The 22219-nt window shown below is 38.2% G+C and overlaps 1 protein-coding gene across 8 annotated transcripts in view; it reads right to left on the bottom strand.

Annotated features, from left to right (window-relative positions):
- Positions 1-11143, bottom strand: part of LOC144650680 (ras and EF-hand domain-containing protein-like) — a 32815-nt gene extending 21672 nt beyond the window's left edge. For 2 of the 8 annotated variants that reach the window (XM_078510404.1, XM_078510405.1), the window contains exon 1: positions 10674-11143. In XM_078510404.1, coding sequence (XP_078366530.1) covers positions 10674-10987 — 314 coding nt within the window. In that variant the 5' untranslated portion in view covers positions 10988-11143. Of the gene's footprint in view, positions 1-2176; positions 2283-2519; positions 2956-10673 lie in introns of those variants that run through there. The other 6 variants (XM_078510403.1, XM_078510402.1, XM_078510407.1 and 3 more) reach the window with 6 other exon arrangements.
- Between the last annotated feature and the right edge of the window lie 11076 nt (positions 11144-22219).

Raw genomic sequence — 22219 nt, 5'->3', positions numbered from 1 at the left:
GAAGTACATGTATACCAATTTAAGCAGATATTACCATAACAGAATTTAAACTGGTCTGAGACTGACTGAAGTACTGAATGTAATATATAACATTCACAAAAACCTAAATCAAGGGGTTTCGATCAAACATCTTCGGTCTTCGTCAATTTCAAATGTCATAAAGGTCGCAATGGCTTTTTTTAAACAAACGTCACAAAGCGATTGTTGCACAAGAACGAATCAAACAAATTAAGACTTGTAAATTGCTGGTATGTTGATATGCTCATTTGCCCGATCCTGCGATAGCAACTGATGAGTAGACTGTACATCCTAAGCTATATGTGTAGCATGATGTATTTTTACAATTCATGTGATAGTTATTTTACTGATACAGAGTGATGCAAGCTAACGTGATCCTGAATTATGAAATAGTTTAAAGGTTGCCTGGTTCCCAGTGCCAACAGTTTGTGATTTAGAAACACATCACCACAAGGCTGATGCTATCCCCATGATTATGATTGAAAAATCATACCATACAGTCAAACCAAGTACAACAAAAAAGTGAAACATGTTGGAGATGACAAAAGTTGCCTAAATAGGCCCCCACTCCTATTCTCCCACCCCTTCCACATGCAAAATGAACACCAAAAAGGAGGGCTGCAGATGTGAGCAATCGAACGTTTGGTAATTGGACCCAATTGAACACCAATCGTTTGATTAGGTTCCGTAGGTGAACATAATCAAACTCACGATAAAATTTGGTCACTCAAACAAAATCGAATGTTCGATTACCGCACTCCTGTTTGTTTATATTGCGGACACTTTGTACGGTGCACCGTCCCCTTTATTAGTCCTGTGTGATTTACTTATGCACCTATCAATGTTAAGCCCGAGGGGGGGGGTCGGGCTAACCACGGGAATTTGATCGTGAGGTAGGTCCCCAGGGTAGGGATTTTGATCGTACGTGATGGCCCCAGAGTAGGAATTTTGGTCATATTTGAAGGTTTGAGGGGACATCTGACCACCTTTCATGGGGATTTTGACCAATTATTTTGTCCCAGGGGTGGGGAATTTGACATTTTTTTATGGAAAATGTCAAAATCCCCACCCCTTGCCCGACCCCCCCCCCCCCCCCTCGGGCTTAACATTGATAGGTGCATTATCAGGAGACGGATTCTGAAAAAAATCTAATTGGATTGAGCTCGATTTTGTTCGATTGTGTATATTATTGGTTCGAAAATCGAACTCACAGCAAAGTAGATGTTCGATTCTGTTCGATTACCGAACCCAATTGATTGTTGTTCGATTGGGTTCGACTGATTTCTGGTTCGATTTTGCTCGATTTGATACGCCAGGAGAGAGCAACTTAGGACAATGCACTTTCAAAAGTGTAACAGGATACTACAAGTTTAGCTGTATCAGTACAACTTGCGCTGAATTTCATAGCGTACTTTTTTAACACATCCACACTACCCTGACTACCCTATATGATAATTACTTAAACAAAATGGCGGACCTGGCTGTTTATCCGAAAGGGATTACAGCTGATTACAGGGATCAAAGTCGAACAATTAAAATGTTTACTCGCCACGAAAACAGCCGAAATTCCTTTAGAAACGAACGAACGAACGCCTCATTCAAGATTACAAGTTACACAAGATCGTAGAAGCAATAATTGTGTACAAATCAGCGATGGCAATCAACGACCTCAACTTTTAATACTTCGCAACTCACAACCCAATATACTTAATTACATTCCAATTAGATTAACTATTATTTTATCCCGCAAAAATACCTTAAATCCTGAATAGTGATGAAGACCTTGATGAAAAGTTATAAACCCACTAAACGCGTGTTTTGCAATTCTCTTTTTGCCGTGTTTTGGTCGAAGGACGAAGGTCCCGCTTCTCTCGAACCCATTCTTCTAACCGAGGAACGAAGATTGCACAAATGCAAATCACGCCGACAAAACCACGCCGTGCAATGTTTTTTATTTCACGCAACAAAAAATACGGCTAATTATTTTTACGTTTACTTGGTCCACCGTTCCTTGCAGCGTTAATTTGAATCTTAAATCCATCCCCGTCCCAATACCAAAATAAATATTACCGTGATGTGAATTTGATGACGATAAGACTTTGAACTGTTTGGCAACTGGCTGAAGCATGTTAAAATTAGAATAAACTGTCAATACTACCTCATCCCCGCTTGCTCGAGAATTAACTGTATCTTACGGTAATCCATCGCAGCCATGACCACTAAAATTCTGAAGTTTCTTCGGAATACAGTAGTGGCATTTTGCTCTCACATAAAACCAGGAAGCAAATGAGCAATAATCGAGTTAAAAATTAACGTGAATCCGTGGAAAGCAAATGTTTTGACTTAGGGTATCAAGTTTCAACCCGATATTTGAACTTCCTAGTTATATTTCGCACCGCTCATAATTGTTTTACCTAAGCGTGATTATCCTTTCAAAAGGACAAGAATTAGATATTTACTGATGTGGAAGAAAAGCCGGGAAGATAACAAGATGTATTTACCCTGATAAGAGGTCCCTGACTCCAAGGGCGTCTAAAAGTTTGTCAAACTTTCGCGTCTCGCGCGCCTCCGCGCTTGAAACTTCATCCAAGTCCGTTTCGAATAAAGAACACACGCGCTTGAAGCCTTTGGAAAAATCCTGCAGACTGATTTTTTTATCCCCATCAACGTCAAGTTCACTGAACAAGTTGCTGACTTGTTCAATTGTCAAATTCAACTCCGAACAACAACAAGCGAGTTCAGACTGTTCGATGAATCCATTTTTGTTCAGATCCCAAGCTTGGAAAATGTCTCTGACCGTGCTATCTATATCGACGCTTCCTTGAGAAGCCATACTATTTCATCGTTGAATATACTAATAAAATAACTGTCAAGTCAACATTGACCGCACTAAAATTATCATTTATGGACTAGGACGCGTCATAGACAAATTTTTTCTCGAAAACGTCTTTAGTATTGCATAAGAATAGCGATGCAACAGGTCTACTGACAATTACGATAACATGGACAAAGGGATTAACGGAAAGCCAGTGACATATATTGTTTGTGGGTCAAGGATGCTTAGTTGCATAAACGTCAGTGACGACCCACTCCATGTGGCATATTACGTATCCCTGAGAAAAACCCCTGAAAACAACTCGTGCATGGAAACGGACATTCCGATTAACCACTAACAATATTCAAGATTCAAGGCTTACAAAACTATACCGCGCAGCACAGAACTTTCTGCGAGCGGCAATAAAATAAATCGCTTATAAACTGGCCCGGGGAGTTTTTTAACAGGCAAAAAGTATTATTTTTTTTTATTTCGCTTAAATAAACTGATTGTAATATATTATAAATTCACAAATAAAAATTGAGTCGTGAAGCTAAGATGTCATCACTGTTTATCAAGGTTCTGTCAAACTCAACCGTACGATTTACAAGAAGCTAGTATATTTTTTTCAGGCGTAATAATTTACGATATTGACTCAAGTGAACCATAAGAGATCATAAGAGATCTGAAGTAACAAAAATGCGGAACTTAATGTAAGATAACGAAAATGTGACGTCGTGTATAACGGACTTCAGTAATACGCGATATGAATTAAGTGAATTTTTTCCTTAAGAATACAGAGCCAATATCCAAATAAAAGCAATACTGTATTACATAATTTAACAAAAGCTTCCTTCCTGATAAGTATATTTCCTACAAGTCCTAGTTTTATTACGAATTACGAATTACGTTTCATTACGAAACCGAACCAAAGCCATACCTACCTACACCATACTGCGGTCAGCTGCTCCATTTTCGCGGCAGTATTCTTTTGTCGACTAATTAATACCTAAGGGACCAGTTCGATAATACATTTTTTCGGATGCTTTTGAAACTATTCTTGTGTCTCGACTTGGAAAAAACACTTTCTGGTTGCCGGAAGGAAATTGTCATCGCTGTTATAGACGCAGTTAGCAAGAAAAAAAACCTGCCTTAAGTCATCATACAAGTTTTCTTTTCCCGGTCACCTTTTATACCTTGTTGTACCAGAGTTGACTGAATTTTATTGTTTTTTATTCTATGAATCCAATTTTCGTTTAATTGACTTGGTATAGGTGTTTTAAAGGAAGACATTGTAGATGAGCTTAACGGAATAAATCTCTTCAAAACTGTTATATCGGTGCTATATAAATTTCATATTTCTACAATGCCTCCGATTAATCCCTTTTGACTCCTGATTTGTTTCCCTCTTAGCTTTCACTTAGCCAAGGCACGTTGTCTTCTAAAATATCCAGCAATTACTTGTAACGTTCAGGTAGTTTTGAAATGGACATTATACAGAACATCAGATTGGTATGTCGAGTTTCAAGGAACTTAAGCTAAAAAGTACCGCCTAACTTGAGGCATGGACCATTTTTGTAAACATCTCTCCCGTGAGACAAGATGAACTTAATCCGTTAAGCTTGTTTTCCAGTAAGACTGGACAGCAAAACATGATCGCAGGTCACGTACACGAGGATACTTAATCCTGCATCAAAGTTGATGAAGGACGCTGCATGTCATCTGCACATAACATAAAAAGTAACTGGGGATTCAGTGACGTAAGCTACAGTCATTCTTTCTCTCTGCTTTTTATTACCTATTTGGATTTAGAAACACAATGTCGATGGGAAAAAACAGTGGCTACTCGAATCTCTCTCCTCGTCCCAGTTTTCGTTCATCCCTGCTTCTCCAAATAATGGTTACAATGCATTTTATAAAAACCTGGTACGGTTCCACATTCCTTTATTTTGCCAATGATTTTACGTGGTATTTACAATTCCGCCAACACTGAATACAATAACTGAATGTTGATAAGCAGACAGCTAAAATGAATTCCGTAAAGCAGCGGAGTATAAAGAGGGTATCGTTTTAAATCAAATGAAGTTATTTTTATGATTTTTTTCTTTGGCATACAAAGTAAACTGGCGGAAAAACCTGATAAACTCGCGGCCAAATACAAACTTCAATGGCGGATCTAGGGGAAAGGGGGGCTCAGAAAATGGGTTATACATCTTGGTACTTGTCCTAGGTGCTCTGGCCTCTTCAAGACAACAAAATGAGTAACTAAAAAGCGCTAACATGTTCATCTAATGCAATACAGTAAAAACCCGCGTATAAGAACAAGTGGATTAAGAACACCCAGGCCTGATTTTAGGAAATAAAGTACCATTTATATAAGAACACATTCAGCCTGAAAAATGAAAGTTGTTCTTATATTGAAAAATATCAAAGATCAACACTACTTTTCATTGCACACATAATAGTTCCACCCCAATTACAGTACAGTATTGCCTTGATTTATCAATTTTATTAAAACTAAAATACAATTGTGTGCATATATATTGATTTCATCTATTGGTAGCCTAGTATGTTCCTTATTTTAAGAAACTTTTTTTAAGAACACTTAAGAACACTTACATGCTGATTTTGCAGATTATAACCCTTTATATAAGAACCAAATCAGCCTGAACCGCCAAAATAGGTGTTCTTATACGCGGGTATGTACTGTATCATGTTGGATGAACATGTCTGACCCTTAAGCCTTCGTTCCTTAAATTGGCTGATCATTTATTCAAACCTTTTCATCCAACAACATTTGAATAGAAATGCTTCATCTTAAATGGTTCATCAATTTGTTGGTTCTATAAACTGGACCACGACCGTGGAATATGCGTCTACATTTTCAGCCTATTCTTGGCAGTTCTAACCAAAAATACTGTAAATACAAAAGACCGAGCTGTCATTTTTAATGACCTCGTTCTTGAACTTCCCGTCGTGGTTGCTCAAGATACTTTTTTTTTATTTCACCACGGTGCTCATTTGTGAAAGAAAGCATGCAAAGCATCTTGACAGTTACGTTGCCGTTTAATCAGTGAAATAGATCACTTTTTAGCTCAAACAGCCATTAACTGTAATTTCTTGTCAGAATATTAGAACAAAAGTTAAGGAAGTCAGTTAGGCAGGAAGTTATTTTGTTCTATGTTTTAATAATTCTCGCCAAATAGCACTGTAAGAAATATATGAAGCAAGAAAAATTTGTCTTTTACATGGAGCTACTGAATGGCCTGAATTTTATACGTCTTCTTCTGGTCGTGCGACAAGGGTGAGACGTATGAAATTCTGGGTACTGATTCAAAAACTGCCGAAATAATCTTCTGTTTGCTAGGTTTAAAATAAATGCCGTCGACTGAAAAAGATTCAGAAGATGTCTACAAACAGCGAAAATTGAAATATTAATTTAACTAAGTTTACAAGACAAGCTAAGAAAAACACTCTTAAAAGTAAATTTTGACGGCTAAACCATTGCTTGCAAAACACAAACACAAATAAAGGTTTGCACTTCACATTGAAAATTGCAAATTGTTAAGGGTTTATGCCGCGAAAAACCGTCTATGTCCGTTCGTTAACTATGGACAAACGCAAGAGAAAGCTGAGAATTCTTGACAAGAAAGTCAAATTTATCGTTGTCGATTTTGGTTCACTTTGAGTCTTGCTCCAGATCATTAAAAAAACAAGATGGCATCGTGCGTAGTAAGGTCAGGTTGTTTCACTCTCTTCGACAAAACACTTCACTGTAGAAATTAGGCAAAGATGGCACGACTAGGCAATGCCGCGATGAGCCAATTTTTGCTAATGCTTCCAAACAATAGACTTCTATCTTTCCCACAAATTGATCAATTTCATTTTTGCTACTTTTTTTTAAGCTTGTCGTTGCTTCGGAATACAAACTTCAATTTTGACTAGGATGAACACAGGCTGCAAAAATATTTTTGGTGATATTTGAGAAGTTTTTTTTTTTTTTACTGTCCTATACTATGCCAAGAGATAGTATCTCTCTCTTTTAGCTTCGGGCCAGGTATGAAACAGGTCGCCTGTATGTCTGAAATATCTGGCAACGTTCCACCTTTATTAGTGCCGGCTTTTCTTGATGTGATCGTTTGACCAAAAAGAGCATGTTCATGTAGTTTATCTTTCGTTTTATTCTTGTTTCTATCGTTTTATTGCTTATTCCAATACCAAATTATACAAATAACTCAACAAACAGGTTCTCTGTGGAATATCTATTTTTCGACTATTCCCTTTCTTTTGAGCTCAACACATCTCAGTGTTAAACTGAATTACACGCATTTTCGATCTGAACAATTTTCTTCAGCGGTAACTGCCGCGCTAAAACTCGCATGTTCAAGCTACACTACCCCAAGTTTGAAAACAAACTCAGTGTCGCTGTTTTGATCAGGTCAGTATATATTGCGTTAAATTCCAAATACCAGCAGTTATTTAACAATTATGCGGTCGAGAAAGGTGTCTTCAAAGAGTAAAGAGTCTTCTTTTTAACAGAAATGTCTATAAATGCGCACGTACATTGAGAAAGGAGAAAAAACTGACAACCAAAACGTGAAATTCACAAGCTTTTTGCGACAAACTGTGTGTAACTGATACCAGGTTAATTCAACATCAGACTGTCCCCTAAAATGTGCGAAACAAACAACACTTTAAAAACAAGGTGGAAAGTAAAGGTGTCACTTTACTTCGTAAAACTTACTTCAGTTTTATATAACCAGCTCGACGCCTCGTCAATTAGTTGCGACAAAAGCTGTTCGGGAGAACTATAAAATCAAGTGAGCGAAGCAAAGGTTGCACGAACTTCCAAACTGATTTTTGACTTTTCACATTGATTGATACCAGGCTACAATATTTTAAGGGTTACCCTTAAGGTTTAATAAATCGCCTTTTGATGAAAACTGCATTTAACACATCCTTTTTATTCGTTGCGCAACACCTATTCCTCATTATTAGCAGCCTTTATATTAATAAATACTCCCTGCTGTTTTTTGCGAGAAATAAAATAATACTATTTTTTCGGTGTTTTTCATGCAGGAAGCAGCTGGCTTAAGAGTGTACACAAACATGAAACTAAAACTGTCTGACTCTGACATTTCCTTTAAAACCCAGACTACCTTTGCCTTTTTGTAATGCTGTATTTACTTGTAGGCGTTTGTGTGCCAATAGAAAATGTTAATATATTGCAATTAGCACCTGCCAGAGTTTAAAACGTGTTTTATATTCTTAACCTGAGCTGGTACACCTTGTTTTGTCTCTAAGTTAAAATTAAAAGCCTGGAGAGTTTGCTTAGTTTTATTTTATTGATTTCCACCCGACTTTCGATCGTATTTCACGCCAAACAGCAAAAACCGTCTGCATGGGCCACCACAGATTGTGTGCATGCAATTTTTGACCAAGTGTTTACTTATCTATCATCCGGAAAATTGACACATTGACTTGTTTTCACAAGTTTTCGTGATGATATTAACATCGACGATAAAAAAGCTTCGTAGCTGCTTGATAAAAGCATTGATCGATTGATGCGCATTTGTTTCATGTTGGTGTTGATTGGTGGTGCAACATCTTATCTGTCTTTTCACCCGCTTATGGACCGCCGGGTCAATACCGAAATAAGCGAGTAGTTATTGCGCTTCTATTCAAGAATAGTTGAAAGGAGCATGGCCGTTTATAAGATACGTATCATAAAACTAAGATGACTTTTGCAATACTTCTCATTACGGATTAAGCGTAGGCTTAACACAAAAAGGTCCAGTGTTTTTAAATTATCATTGTCGGAGGTGTAAGCACTCAAGTTATAATCTGTATAATCATAAATGGTGTAAACGACCTTGAGCAGACGACTGGAATCAGCTACAAAATCTATGTAGACTCGTAGCCAAAAAAGAACTAAGAAAAGACCGGTTTAATAGCAGAAGCATAAGTGCAATACCCCTTGTTTTGTCTCATTATACCGCCTTTATGTCACGACCCCCTACCCACTTTCACAACTTTCCTTTCACATTGCGCATTTTTGGTAAAATGAAGCGTTTTCCTAGAAACCAAGACCAAAGTATCGAGTTGATTCCACAATTGATATTTAGTTAGAAAAGGTTTGAAATAATGTTATTGCGACAGGAAGTATTTTAAAGCTTTTTTCTCTGGCCGAAAGACGTGCAGATAGCGGGGATTTTCGAGTCATGTTGAATTTCTTAATCTGTTTCTAGGCTACAAAACTGCTGGAAAAACATCCATACTAATGATTCAACAATTGATGTGGAGCGTTCAAGATTAAAGTGAGGCCTTTATTACGAAAAACGCAAACTAGCCTGCAAAAATTGGATGTTCGTGCGCGCAGCGATCTAACACATCGGAAAAACAAGCAAACAAAGCTATATATTTACAGCAATATCCAATATACAAACCGCGCCGCAAAATTCTTCAAATCTCATTTGAATAATGTTTGCTTTTCCGGGGGACACTGTATGAATAATGAATGCGGTTAAGATAGATAATGTGAGAGCTAAAAATAATCCGCAAGTTTAACTTCTTCGTCTATGCTTCAACGTGCTACTTGTGTAGCTTTTACGCACGAAAACACGCCTAAACGAGAAATACAATCGCTCTTTTTTTTCCTTAAAAATATTCACAAATTTTATGTCTAAAAATAAAGCGCAGTTTTTGAAATGTTTGTATATTGTACAGTCCCAAAATTTGATTTTTTTACGCGTCATTACCAATCATTTTATCTTACGTAAAATTCTCAAGTTTCTATGTTTCCTTTTTCCGGAGACGTGATCCAAATGTAAGCTCGAAAAAGCAAAAAAGAAAAAGAAAGCAATCGCTGTTTTTCTTACTGAGACTATCAGCTAAACGGGTGAGATAAAAATATTGCTATCAACTGTTTGACGGCAGCCAGTTTGGAAGCAACGTGAGGCCGAATGTTCGATATAACAACTCTATAATTATGTGCAATAACAAATTGTCAGAAATGCCAAATTCACCGGCTGGATATTCGCCCGGCATTCTCGTCATATTCGACCTTAACAAATTCCTCGTTTCAATACAAAGCCAAGTTAACTTAGTACAATTCGATACGTGCCTACCAATTACTAATGAAGTAAAATTCACGCACAAGACACGAACTCTCTGAGAATACGGTGGAAGAAGGCTTATTAGATCTGTGTAGTTCTGGCGATTTTAGTTTAGCAGAAAAGAACAGCGAGCCCTACCCCTCCATCATAAGACAATCACAGTTCCGTGGTCTTGTTATGAAATTGTTTTGTTATATATATACGCGGGAAAAACCAGCAATATCGAGTATAAAAACGAGTCTAAATTGCCCAATTTTGTTATACCATTTACCAGCAATCCCGGATGATATGAAGTCCAAAAATTAACAGAATTAACAAGCGTTTATTTAATTCGTTTTTCGGACTGAATATCTCCAACATAAATCTTAAGTTGTTCTTTTAACATCTCAAGTGGATGTACAGCTAATGGCTGTATTTGAACACGAGTCAGATCAAGAATTAAAATAGTTATAGACCAGAAATAATCACAGATCTTCACAGCATAGCTTGCCTGCAAAGATAAATGGTTATTCTAGCTATTAAATGTAATTTACGGGATTTAAACCGGATCTCGCGGGAACACAGTAGCTTTCTGTTGGAAATCCCTCACGCGTGAAGCGCGGGGTTTATTTCAGAGTGTCTATTCTGTTGTAATAACACGTAAGGTGAATGTTAAGCGCGTCTTCTTACCCTTCCACACTTAGATGCCCTGGTAATATTATTATTTCTCTCATGAGTTAACTTACCCGCTAAGGAGGCTAAATTGTTGTCCCAGCCTGTCTTTTAGGTCTTCAAAGTCTCCATCGCCGTTCAGAGATTGCTCTGATTTTTTCCTTTTCACTCCAGTCACCACAGACTTAAACTTTTTAAAATTTTCCGAAAACTCCTCGATGCTTATTCTTCCATCTCTGTCCGCATCGAGCCTGTCAAAGACTTCCGCTAAATCGTGAGCGTCCAAATCGCAGACTGCGGCTAATTCCTCACGGTCGATGTACCCGCTTCCATCTAAGTCCACCGCGCCGAATAGGTCACGGGGTTTCACATTTTCCAATTCAGCCATATCGTAAATCGTAAAATTATTCCATAATACCCTTCGAAATCCTGTGCATGTAGCGCCCAGTCGCGTAAAATCTTTCTTTTTTTTTTTCAAGCCTTGTTTGCGTCCTGTATTTTTTCCTCCTACTTACGGGCTTCGCGTTTTGCGGTCGAGTAATTATTCGAGTGAATCGTCACTTGGACACATACAGCTGCTGTGAGTGGTTCGTTTCTCGCCACCCGCTCAATCTTGGCGCGATTGTAAATTTCCTGTCATGCCCGACCAATCAGCGACCAGCATTTGAAGGATAAAACAATATGGACCAGTTAAGCGGCCCCGTGATTGGTCAGAATATTAATAGCATCATTACCCTATTGTGTTTTCGTATTGAATGTCAACTGTTTATCATAGTTTGGCGGGGAAGCGCCACAAGTTTTCATGTAACCTTGATCAACCGACTCTCAAATGATAATTCAAATTAACGTAGACATCTAATTTATTGCGACTATTGCTGATACAACAATTTTTTTCCCACCTATAGTTTCCCCGCTTTCACACAAATTTCACAGTAGAAGAAAACAAATAAACGATTTCAAGAATTGACATCAAATTAAATCGAAAATTTGAGAAACTTTTATTTGACGTCTGATGGAAATAACAATTATAATTTGCAAAGTATCTTCTTATTATCTAAACGCATCGTTACTAAAAAGTTAAAACTCTCAAACTTCATATACTTTTATTATTCAGTTTTAGCCTGACTTGAAATAGCTTTCAGGAAAATGAAAAACCAACGTTTTTTCTTCACTGAGCAAAGACTAGTATGTTAAAAAGAGCAGTCCAAACGTCCCAGTACTCGAATATGAAATGACATATTGTCAGCTTTCATCACAGCCCACGCACGTCTCCTAGCAACTGTATGGCTGTAAAAATCATGGATTATTTTATTTTGCCCGCAGGCGTACAAGAACAGATCCACGAAGTCACGATCTAAACAGTCGAATTTACGTGCAGTATGAACACGAAATAGAAACATTTGGAATGGATTGTGATAATGGTAAAAAAGAAACAAAAATAATAAATGAAATATATTCCGATTTATTCCATAACGTAGATATTATAACCAATCAGAACGACGGAAAATTGGCGGCATCTAATTGTTGCGTGCAACAGTGTTAGTCTTTTCCCGCCATAATGTGCCGCGATCATGTCATTTTCCCGCCAAAAATTAAAATAGCTGCTTGCATGTGTTGTACTGTGGACAGAAATCTACGAAAAACAAGAAAAGTTCTTTAAAGATAAGATTTTAACTTTCATTGTTCATAGTTTAATATTTTACCAATGTCCTGATAATTTACTAAATTTTTTGGAGTTTTGCTAAAAGAGTTCTACAATACGTGTTTGAAAACAGGGAAATGCGGACTTGCCGGCTCCATTTGTCAAAGCAATTTGGTTCGGATGTGGAGCATTAAAAAGTAAATACATACTCGTTTATTTGAGGGAATGGAAATATATTTATACTTAGCAACTATTTTGTTCAACTTGGTCAGTTAAAAATCAAATTAACAGTAACAACAGCGAAAGCGTTTGATTTGTACCTGACCTAAATGCGTCTTATTTAAGGAAGAAATTATCTTTAGTTATTAATATCCCGATGTTCAAACAAACGATTCGATGAAAAGTCACTCAGAAATTTATCCTATTTGCATGCTAATTTAATTCTGATTTAACGTACATGTAGAACGATAGACACAGACGTAAATACCCCAAGGCAAGATGTAGTGTTGTTTGCTACCAAAAATGAATGAATAAATGTTACAATGTTATCCAACGCATTTAAGTCTCATTCACTAACGTCAGTGTTTAAATCGAGGAAAATAGAAGTGATGACCCTTACTCGAATATTATTACGATCATCGAGTAATAGTGCGTAAGTTAGGACGTGCAGAAAATAACATGAAATTTAAATGGGACTGGCCACTGCGTGTGTGTCGGCCAATTTTCGCTCGATCTGTGATCATACGAGGGAAGCAAGGACATTTAACTGAGTCCTTTAACAACTTGACCGTGAGTAAACAAAATTTAAGGAAAAAGAAACGATAGGTTTATTGAATAAAAATAAACATTCCGTAAGAAAAGGAACCCATTTTAGTGCATTGCGCACTGTCCAATATTGGCCAATTACTAAGCAATGACGTATATATTGTGCAATAACACAAGCATGATGCGTAGTTTTCAAATAGACGCTCAAGTAGGTCCTTCTAGAAATTAACAGGATTCGACGACGTTGTTATACATGTTGTTACTTTATAATTTTTTTTTTCACTGGCAAAGTTCTAAAGCAAGGGAGGTGCCTCAATGAAATTAAAGGATACTCGAAAGGTCCGTATATAAATAAATGTTGTCAATGAATCTTCGATTCATTTGCTAGGAATAACTTCAAGTTTTATGTGAGTTCTTGTTTGTGATCAATATCAACAACAATTTCCGCGTGTTTGAGCGAGGTATATGTCTACTAACCTAGCATGGAATGTCGGCTCTCCCCTAGTCCCTAAACCCCGGGAACAGGGGGGGGGGGGGGGTTCAACCCATCCCTGAACTAGAGATATCTTTTAAGTTTGGGTTTTGAGACGAGAGAGACGACTCAAATTCCCGGCTATTTCTAGCTCAGACGACACCGGTAACACTATTTTGAATCGAACCTCTCTCGCGTGCTATTTCTCATTCATGTTTGCACAGATGTCAGGCAGAACATAATATCGCAGTAACATCATTGATCTATTTGGGGTTTTGTAATTTTACGATCACCAATTGCATATAGAAACTTTATAAATAACCAGGTCACATGAGATTCTTTCACGTGCAGAAAAGTAGTCGAATAAAACAACGCTAAAAATAATGCCCACAAAGCCACCAAGGTTCGGGGGGGGGGGGGGAGTGCAAAAATAAACAAGAACATCTTTTTAAGGTTGATTTCCGCTGACGCGATATTTCACAGAGAGTAGCGCTTGGCCATGACCCCTTTGCATCACCCAGAATACTGTATCACGGATTTAGCCAAATTTAGGCATAAAAAATGGCCACCAAATTCGGTGAAATATAAAAATAAACACTTAAAACAGCAAAGGAACATTTCAATAACACAGCAAATACAGAAAGTTAAAACGATTGCGATCTGGGTTTTTGAAATACTGTTATGCTGACCAGTTTTCAATGATAATCTAGTTTGCTTGTAACTTCAAATTAAAACTCCCAGAAGACATGTTTTGCCATTTAGACCTATAGATTGAAGTAATTTCTTCGCGACAATTAAGTGTCATTGCAAGTATTTAGTTGGCAAAACGTTATCTTAACCACGGTCCCTTATGGCCGCGTTGAGAATTTTAAAAGCGCCACAAAAACTTCATTATTATTATAACTATCATTTTGAAGTGCGATATATACCAACAGTGCATGAATTCCTTATGCATGTGACTGTGATTCGTCAACAAAGCTAGATTTGGTTTCAGTGGAATACAAAAGCGCGCGAGGTCTAAAAAACCAGTGAAAATGAATATAAACGCCACAAGGCTCAAAACATCAGCGTGCTTTGAGAGAAATAGAAGGAATCTAAGCAAAGTTTTCGTTTTATAAAAGTGTTTTAGTGCATGAATTCCTAATGCATGTAGGCCTTTCTCGATTATGCTAGCATTTTTTTCGGCATTTTTTGGGAAAACGAGCATTTTTTTCGTTTTTTCTTCAAAAAAGAATTGCTAGCATTTTCTGTCATTTTTCATGAATGTGATCCAAATTTTCAGCACTCAGAACTCAAAAGGATAAATAATCCTAAAGTTTCACAATTTTGATTACACAATTTGATTGTTTTCTGTCTGTTTCGACTGAATTGTGCGTTGTGTTACTTGTGTGTGTGTGTTTTTTTTATTATTTAAAAAAAAATAAGAATTTTTATATATATATATTTTTTTATTTTTTTTATAAACAAACAATTATTAGGTATCACCTGTTGTTGATATGACTTTGAGCATATAATGTGAGAGTTTTTACGTTTTGTTTGAAATAAAACAAGGCATTTTTGGAATTCAAGTGGCATTTTTAAAGGAAATCAGGCATTATTTTAGCATTTTTTTGGCTTTTTGCGAGAATTTCTAGTAGCATTAAATGCCACTTTTACTAGCATAATCGAGAAAGGCCTATATGCATGTGACTGTGATTCGTCAACAAAGCTAGATTTGGTTTCAGTGGAATACAAAAGCGCGTGAGGTCTAAAAAACCAGTGAAAATGAATATAAACGCCACAAGGCTCAAAACATCAGCGTGCTTTGAGAGAAATAGAAGGAATCTAAGCAAAGTTTTCGTTTTATAAAAGTGTTTTAGGAATACCGGCTGCTTTAAAAAGTGTTTTAGGAAAATCGTCCGCCATTTCGGTTTGTTTGTCTGACATGGTATGAGCGCGCGCTTCGCTCTGTACTCGATTCTTTGCAGATTTCAATCGTTGTACGCGCCAAGTAAACCCAAGGTGAGTTAACTGATAAAATTATATGTGCGTTGATTTGTGTGAATTTAACAAACTTAACGTGCGTATAACAAAATATAATAAAGTTTAGCTTTAAGCTTGCGCTTGCGAAAAAATATGAGCCGTATTCAGCTTTCGTCAAAGATGCAGGGTTGTTGCCTTGAATTTGGCTTCAACATTTTTTATTGAAGAGGAATCTTTTTGTCATATAGTTTACAGTGCAAGGCTTGGTTGGTTTACTTGGGTTACAATCCAAGAAAACGTCCGAGAATTAATAAGTTTCAGATTATTTTAAAATCTCAAACGGTGTAGCACCAAGACAGTTTCACAACAATCCGGTTGCGCCAAGCCGTCGATACAATTTGGTCACAAATATACATTACATAAAATATACATCTGGTGATAAACGAAAAAAAGGTGGTAAATTGTAAGCTCGATGATTAAGATTTAATATTCATCATGCCTTTAGCATACGAGAAAAATCGAAGTTCCCAGTTTAGGGACTCGATCGATAGGTTTTCCTTTTGCAAACGCTCGTGACATGGGCATGATGAAAATTACATCTACCTCATATTTACATCTTAATGCGATAGAAAAGGAAAAAAATCAATTAATACGAAAGGAGTTCATTTGAACATAAAAATGTGTTTCAAGAGTAAGCTTAACAGTTATTTTTCAAAACGGTTCACATGAGCGTACTGTTTAAACTCACGGTTCGTAATAGTTTTGTGTCTTTTCAGAGTCCTGAAAACCTCTCCTTCAAGCCTTCTCTTTGTCTTTTTCAAGGGCAGAGTTTCCCGCGGAGAGAAACGTACGGTTGGTCGAGCACTGGTAGAAGGAGAACTTTGTTGTGGAGGCAATCCATAGCCTGCACGTGATGACGAAAAATCCTCGGTATTTCCTGGACGCGAACGTGCCTGGTTTACATTCTGCTTTTTGTTGCCTTCACTGCTTCGATCTTTATTTACGGCGTACTTGCCCTTGCTATCCGCCGATGGCGAAGTAGAGGAGGACGAACTGGCATCACCCTGTGGTTTTCGCTCGGGCATTTTCTCGGAGGAGTGCTGCCACGATTTTAGGTATTTTCCACTGCTGTATTCCATTACATTACTTGACTTCATTTTTCCCTCTACGGGCCTTTTTCCATTTTCTTTCTGTTCGTTTGCAGCGGTGTTCAAAACCACTGGTGGCGATGCCAGCCAAGCGAAAGACTGGTATACCCTTGGAACAGAGTGTTTTTCATGGGTTGCGATGGCACCAGTGTTTGATTCGTCTCCATTCGTTCCTTCATCTTGCCCTTGATGTGTGGAATTCTCAGCCATTTCACTGGCATCGGTTGTTGAGCGACACTCGTCCTCATTTTCACTATTGATGTCTTCTTTGGACGTCTCGTGAAGGTTGACCCCATAGCGGATTGAACGCACCTTAGAACTAAAGGATCCCATTTCAACCACTTTTTCCTCAAATGCTGCTTTTGTTGTGTGATGCTCTCTTAATCAATGTGCTGTGCGATTTGATAATTATTTTCATTAGTATCACAGTATATTCTACTAACAATCAATAATGTCAATCGCTAATAATGACGTTAATTATCCCGTTAATTGCCTATTAACAAAGGCCCCGCACGTGCGAGCAACACTCGTCCCCTCACGAAGGTTGCCACTGCACCATAACGGATTGAACGATCCTTGGAACTAAATGATCCGATTAAACTACACTAAACATTGATTTCACTCTTTCGAAAGTGTCAGGTGCAACTTGATTTGTTGTGTTGAACTGAATTAATTGCTTCGCGGTAATGTATAAGACGTGCATAGAAATTCAATCTGTAATTACGCTAATTGCTTAATCAACCCAAAGAGTTGAGAGGAAACTAAGAAATTTGCAAAAAGGCAAGATACCGACCTAAACTTTAAGAAAACAATATTATATGCCGAGGGCAAGATGGCAGGTTTGAAGTAAAATTCTCGTTCTGTTTCAAATTTTTTAGACTTTGAGTGCTGCCGGCAGTCGGAATGATGTCAGTACTGGCGATGACGTCTTGTTATTGACCAGGATGACTGGACAATTAACATAACAAATCCAAAGCGAACAATGGCTGCCGGGAGTGAAGGGAGGACTGTGCTGCCAGTGCGAAACGACCAAGAAAAAAAGGAACCCGAACACAAATAAAAACGACAAAAAAGTTGACAAATCAATGCGGAGAAAAGGCTTGAAAATCTTTCATGTGCCAAGGATCTGCAACTATAATACAATGATTTTCCGAAAGGAATCACCCATTACTATTATGCTATGTGAAGAATTAATCCCAAGGGACCCAAGGGGCGTAAAAATCCCAAGAGACACAAGGGACCAAAAAGACACAAGAGACCCATAGGGTCCAAGAAACCCAAGAGTCACACGAGACCCAAAAGACCCAAGGGACCCAGAAGACCCAAGGGACCCAAGAGACACAAGGGATCCGATAGACCCAAGGGACTCAAAAGGCCCAAGAGACACAAGGGGTCCAAGAAACCCAAGAGACACAAGGGACCCAATAGACCCCAGAGACCCAAGGGGTCTAAGAAGCCCTAGAGAAACAAAGGACCAAACAAAATCCAAGGTTCCCAAAGACCCAAGGGGTCTAAAGAGACCCAAGAGACACAAGGGATCCTAAAAGACCCAAGAGACACAGGGGACTGAAGCAGCACAAGGGATCCAAAAGGCCCAAGAGGTCTAAGAGACCCATGAGACACAAAAGACCCACGAGACCGAGGAGATCCAAGAGACCCAAGACCTAAGGGCTCAAGGTCTGCAATAGACCTAAGGGACCCAAAAGACCCAAGAGACCCAAGGGACCCATTAGATCCAAGGGACATAAAATACTCAAGAGACACAAGGGACTTAAAGGACACAAGGAACCAAAAAGAGCCAAGGGACATAAGAGACCCAAACCCAAGAGGCCCAAGATACACTAGGGACTAAAAGACCCAAAAGACACACGGAACCCAAGAGACACATGAGCCCAATAGATACAAGGGACCTAAAAGAATCAAGAGACACAAGGGACTCAAGGGATCCAAGAGACCAAGAGAGACAAGGAACCCAAGGGCCAAGGGACACGAGGGACCCAATAGACCCAAGAGTTACAATTAACCCAAAGCCAATAGTCCCAATAGACCCAAGGGGTCCAAGAGACCCAGGAGACGCAAGAGACCCAACGAACCCTCATGCCACAGTCGCCATAAATGGCTTTTGCGTTCACCGTTAGGGCAAAAACACACCAAAAAGACGTAAAATGAGAAAATCTGTGGATCGTTGGGTCAGTAAATCTTTGAACATAAGGAAGCCACCGGTTAAAGCTAAACAGTCAATATTTGTTCGTTCACCCACCCATTCATCCAATTATCCGTCCGTCCGTCCGTATATTCATTTCTGTAAGCGATCGAATAGGTAGGAAAAGTAGATAGTGAATTATCATAGCTATTGGTTACATTCATCATCTAACCCATAACATGCATATGTAAAGTGCATTGATATTTTCCAACCGGGTGTATCGCCTGTACTATGTGATAGATTTGAAGAATCATCATCATCATCATCATCAATTTAATTCGTTTTACATTGATTTTTTGTAACTTTATTTCATATCTCATCGACAAAGTTTGTCTTACACATCAATCATTAGCTGAATACGAAACAAAATTAAACCAAGTTAAAAAACGATGGGATAATATATACCATGTGGAACAAACACAAAATAGAAATCTGCTATGTAGAAAAATTCCTGGTTTTACAAAAATACGTGATTGTATAGCAGAGAAAACGTTTCAACATTTGATTTCTTGAGATCATTTTCCAAGTTTGATTCATAAAGTCGGGTTTTCGCCTCTACCGCTATGGAGCAGAATTGCTATTTTTTTACGAAAGTCGACTTGCGTTGTTTCTTATTATTCTGCTTGTCTCGTGTAGCATAAGAAAGTTCTTAGAAGGTAAAAGCTACGATATCTTTCATATAGTTTGTTTCTCCATTCGTTTGGCATCGTTTCAACTATAGTTTAAAGTTGCCATCGATATTTTCTCAAGGAAGATTTTTCTGATATGGAAAGCATCAATAAGTTTCTACCTGGAACTTAAAGCTCACACATCAGATCACAGAAAATTGACTCTTACTGATTTTAAGCCGTTGAGAAAACTTTGTCGAAGGGAATAAAATGATAAATGTCAACTAAATCTGAACCTGTTAGTAATAGTTATCGTTACTAATATTACCTATACTTGTGATTTCTTGTAATAGTCGGCGATCTTGTCTGAGTTCACATGGATACGTGTATACTGTTACGCATTATGTTGTAAGTGTTTTTAGCCGATTTGGAGAGAGTTACCACATTCAAAAAGGTTGCAACATCAAGTGACTCGAATAGCACTATGTTTTGTCGTCGAAACTTGCTGTTTATTTCTCAGTGGTCAATGTTTCTTGTTTCATTTCCTTCCCTCCATCTCCTTCTTGCTCTCTTCATAACCAGTGGTGTCATTTGTAGCACACTTGCCAGTGTTATTCGCCGTTGAAGATGAATCAGATGAATGTGAACTGTCATCGTCTCTTTGTTTCGGTGACTCTGCGGAGTGCTGCCAGGATTTAACATATTTTTCATTTCGGTTTTTCTCAACATATCTCGACCTTGCTTTTCCCTCTGTGGCCTTTCTCCTCTTTTCTTTCTGTTCGTTCGCGGCGGCGTCCAAGCCAACTAGTACAGGTGATGCTGCCAGCCAAGAAAATGACTGGTGTACCTTTGGAACGATGTCTTGTTCTTGGATGTTTGATCTGCCTTCGTCAGTTGAGTCGGCATCTGGCCCTTGAGGCTTACGATTTGTATTCTCTACCATTACATTTGCATTCACGCCGACTTTGGCCACTTCATCTACCTTATCGCACGTCTTGGGCCGGCAGTCAGTATCAGGATTAGGGGATTTCCTTGTCTTGGAAGAAAAGGATCCCATTTCGTTCACGTTGGTTTTCAAGCAGTTACTCTTCAATGCGAAATTACAACGAAGTATTTATAATTACCAGAACTATATTAATTTTTCGAGGCAACATAAAACAACAGTGCAACATTATAACGTGTTTGTCACTTAAGGGTGTTAATGACGTCACCATAGCTTACTAATAAATTCATAAAATGAAAAATAAGGACGATAGACCGATTTCGATAGTTGTAACATAGCTCGGTGGATAAGGGGACTAAAACAAAATACTCTATGTGATTTCTTTTGTATTGCGGCGCGTCGGTCTCAACGATCGACCTTTACGACTTCACGGACAAATAGGGGACTGTGAACAGTCTTACTAAAGCTGTTTTTTTTTTTAGAATTACTTACTTCTATCCTGATTTGGAGAAAGAACAGGAACGCTACACTTCTGGGAGAGGGGGTACTCTTAATAGTGGACTGTACAGGGAGGCTCCGTCTGAAAGAAGTGCCTTTCTCTTGCTTGAGGTGTATAAAAGAGAGAGCGTTTCACGTGTTGGAGTATAGAAAAGGGTAGGGAAAATTGTCATTTCGGCATTTATATCTTGAAAAGACCTACAGAACGGTCGATTCAACTAAGTATTTTAAGAGATTATAAGTGAAAAATAAAGAAAGATGCATTATCCCCTAGGTGGGTATGTGAAAGGGTGACCATTTTCTATAGAAGGCGTATGAAACGGTTACCTTTTCTGGGAAAAGTGGTACATAAAAGGGTAATGGCTTGGACCTCGGGGTAGTGCCACGCAGGCACAATTTAGGGAGCACTGAAGGCGCGAGAGTCTGGCCTGGGAGTATACCCACCCCAGGATTTTGAATTTTTAGTTGTCTGATACAGTATTTCGTGCGTTTTGCAGGCAGTTCGATAGGAACTCAGGTAGCCAAAAGCAACCGTAAAGCATGAATATTTTTATTCTTTTATGTTTAAATCAAAATGGACCATTGAGAAACAGAAGCTTTGCATGATATGTAATTTAAGGTTTTAGACAAAAACGACGACAGAAACATATCTTTACTGACAAGAAAAGAAGGCAGACACAAAATGGGAATTTTTATTACGTTTAATAGTAATTACATTATTAAAACAGAGAAATTATAAAAAAATCCTATTTATTCAGGTTGTTGATTTTTCAGCAATGTGGCAGGCTCCAACCTCCTTGGGTGCTTCTAAGCAAATAACTCCACTACCCTGTCCAGATCAATGTTTGTTTGGTAGTAGAATGCACCAGAACCGGTGGAGAGGGAGGGGATGCAAGTCGGAAATTTTTAAAAGGACCCCTAAAAGAGACCAATCTGGGTGTGGCTCAAACTTTTTTTTTGATCCCTAAAACGTAACCAAAATACTTAAAATATAATTTATATTTGTATATTTCTTCGTGTGGAACCCTAAACGATACCTTCACGGCTTTAATTATTGGCGTTTTGCCCGGAACACCCCGAGACAAAAAATCCAAAATTTACACCTCCAGGCGAGACGACCAGCATAAATGGGAGCCCCCCGAGAGATGGCCTCTCTTGTGTCATGCTGGCTCTGTTAAGAACAGCCTTTTAAGAACACTTGCACTTCGTTGATATTCGTATCAAATGATTTTCAACCAAAAGGAGTAAACATGTTGATAAAAGTACTTGCTTGATGATATCTGAATGTTCAAGTTTAATTTTTTTCAGGATTTCATTTCGCAACTGCTTAAGAAGAGCTCCGAGTAAAAAGGTGGACTCCGCGAACCGTGCGCTTTTTT

The sequence above is a fragment of the Oculina patagonica genome, chromosome 4 (assembly GCF_052425735.1).
Source record: "Oculina patagonica isolate OP01 chromosome 4, crgOcupat, whole genome shotgun sequence".
Taxonomy (NCBI): Eukaryota; Metazoa; Cnidaria; class Anthozoa; order Scleractinia; family Oculinidae; genus Oculina; species Oculina patagonica.
The sequence above is the reverse complement of the archived record's forward strand: the minus strand, read 5'-3'. Positions and strand labels throughout refer to the sequence as shown.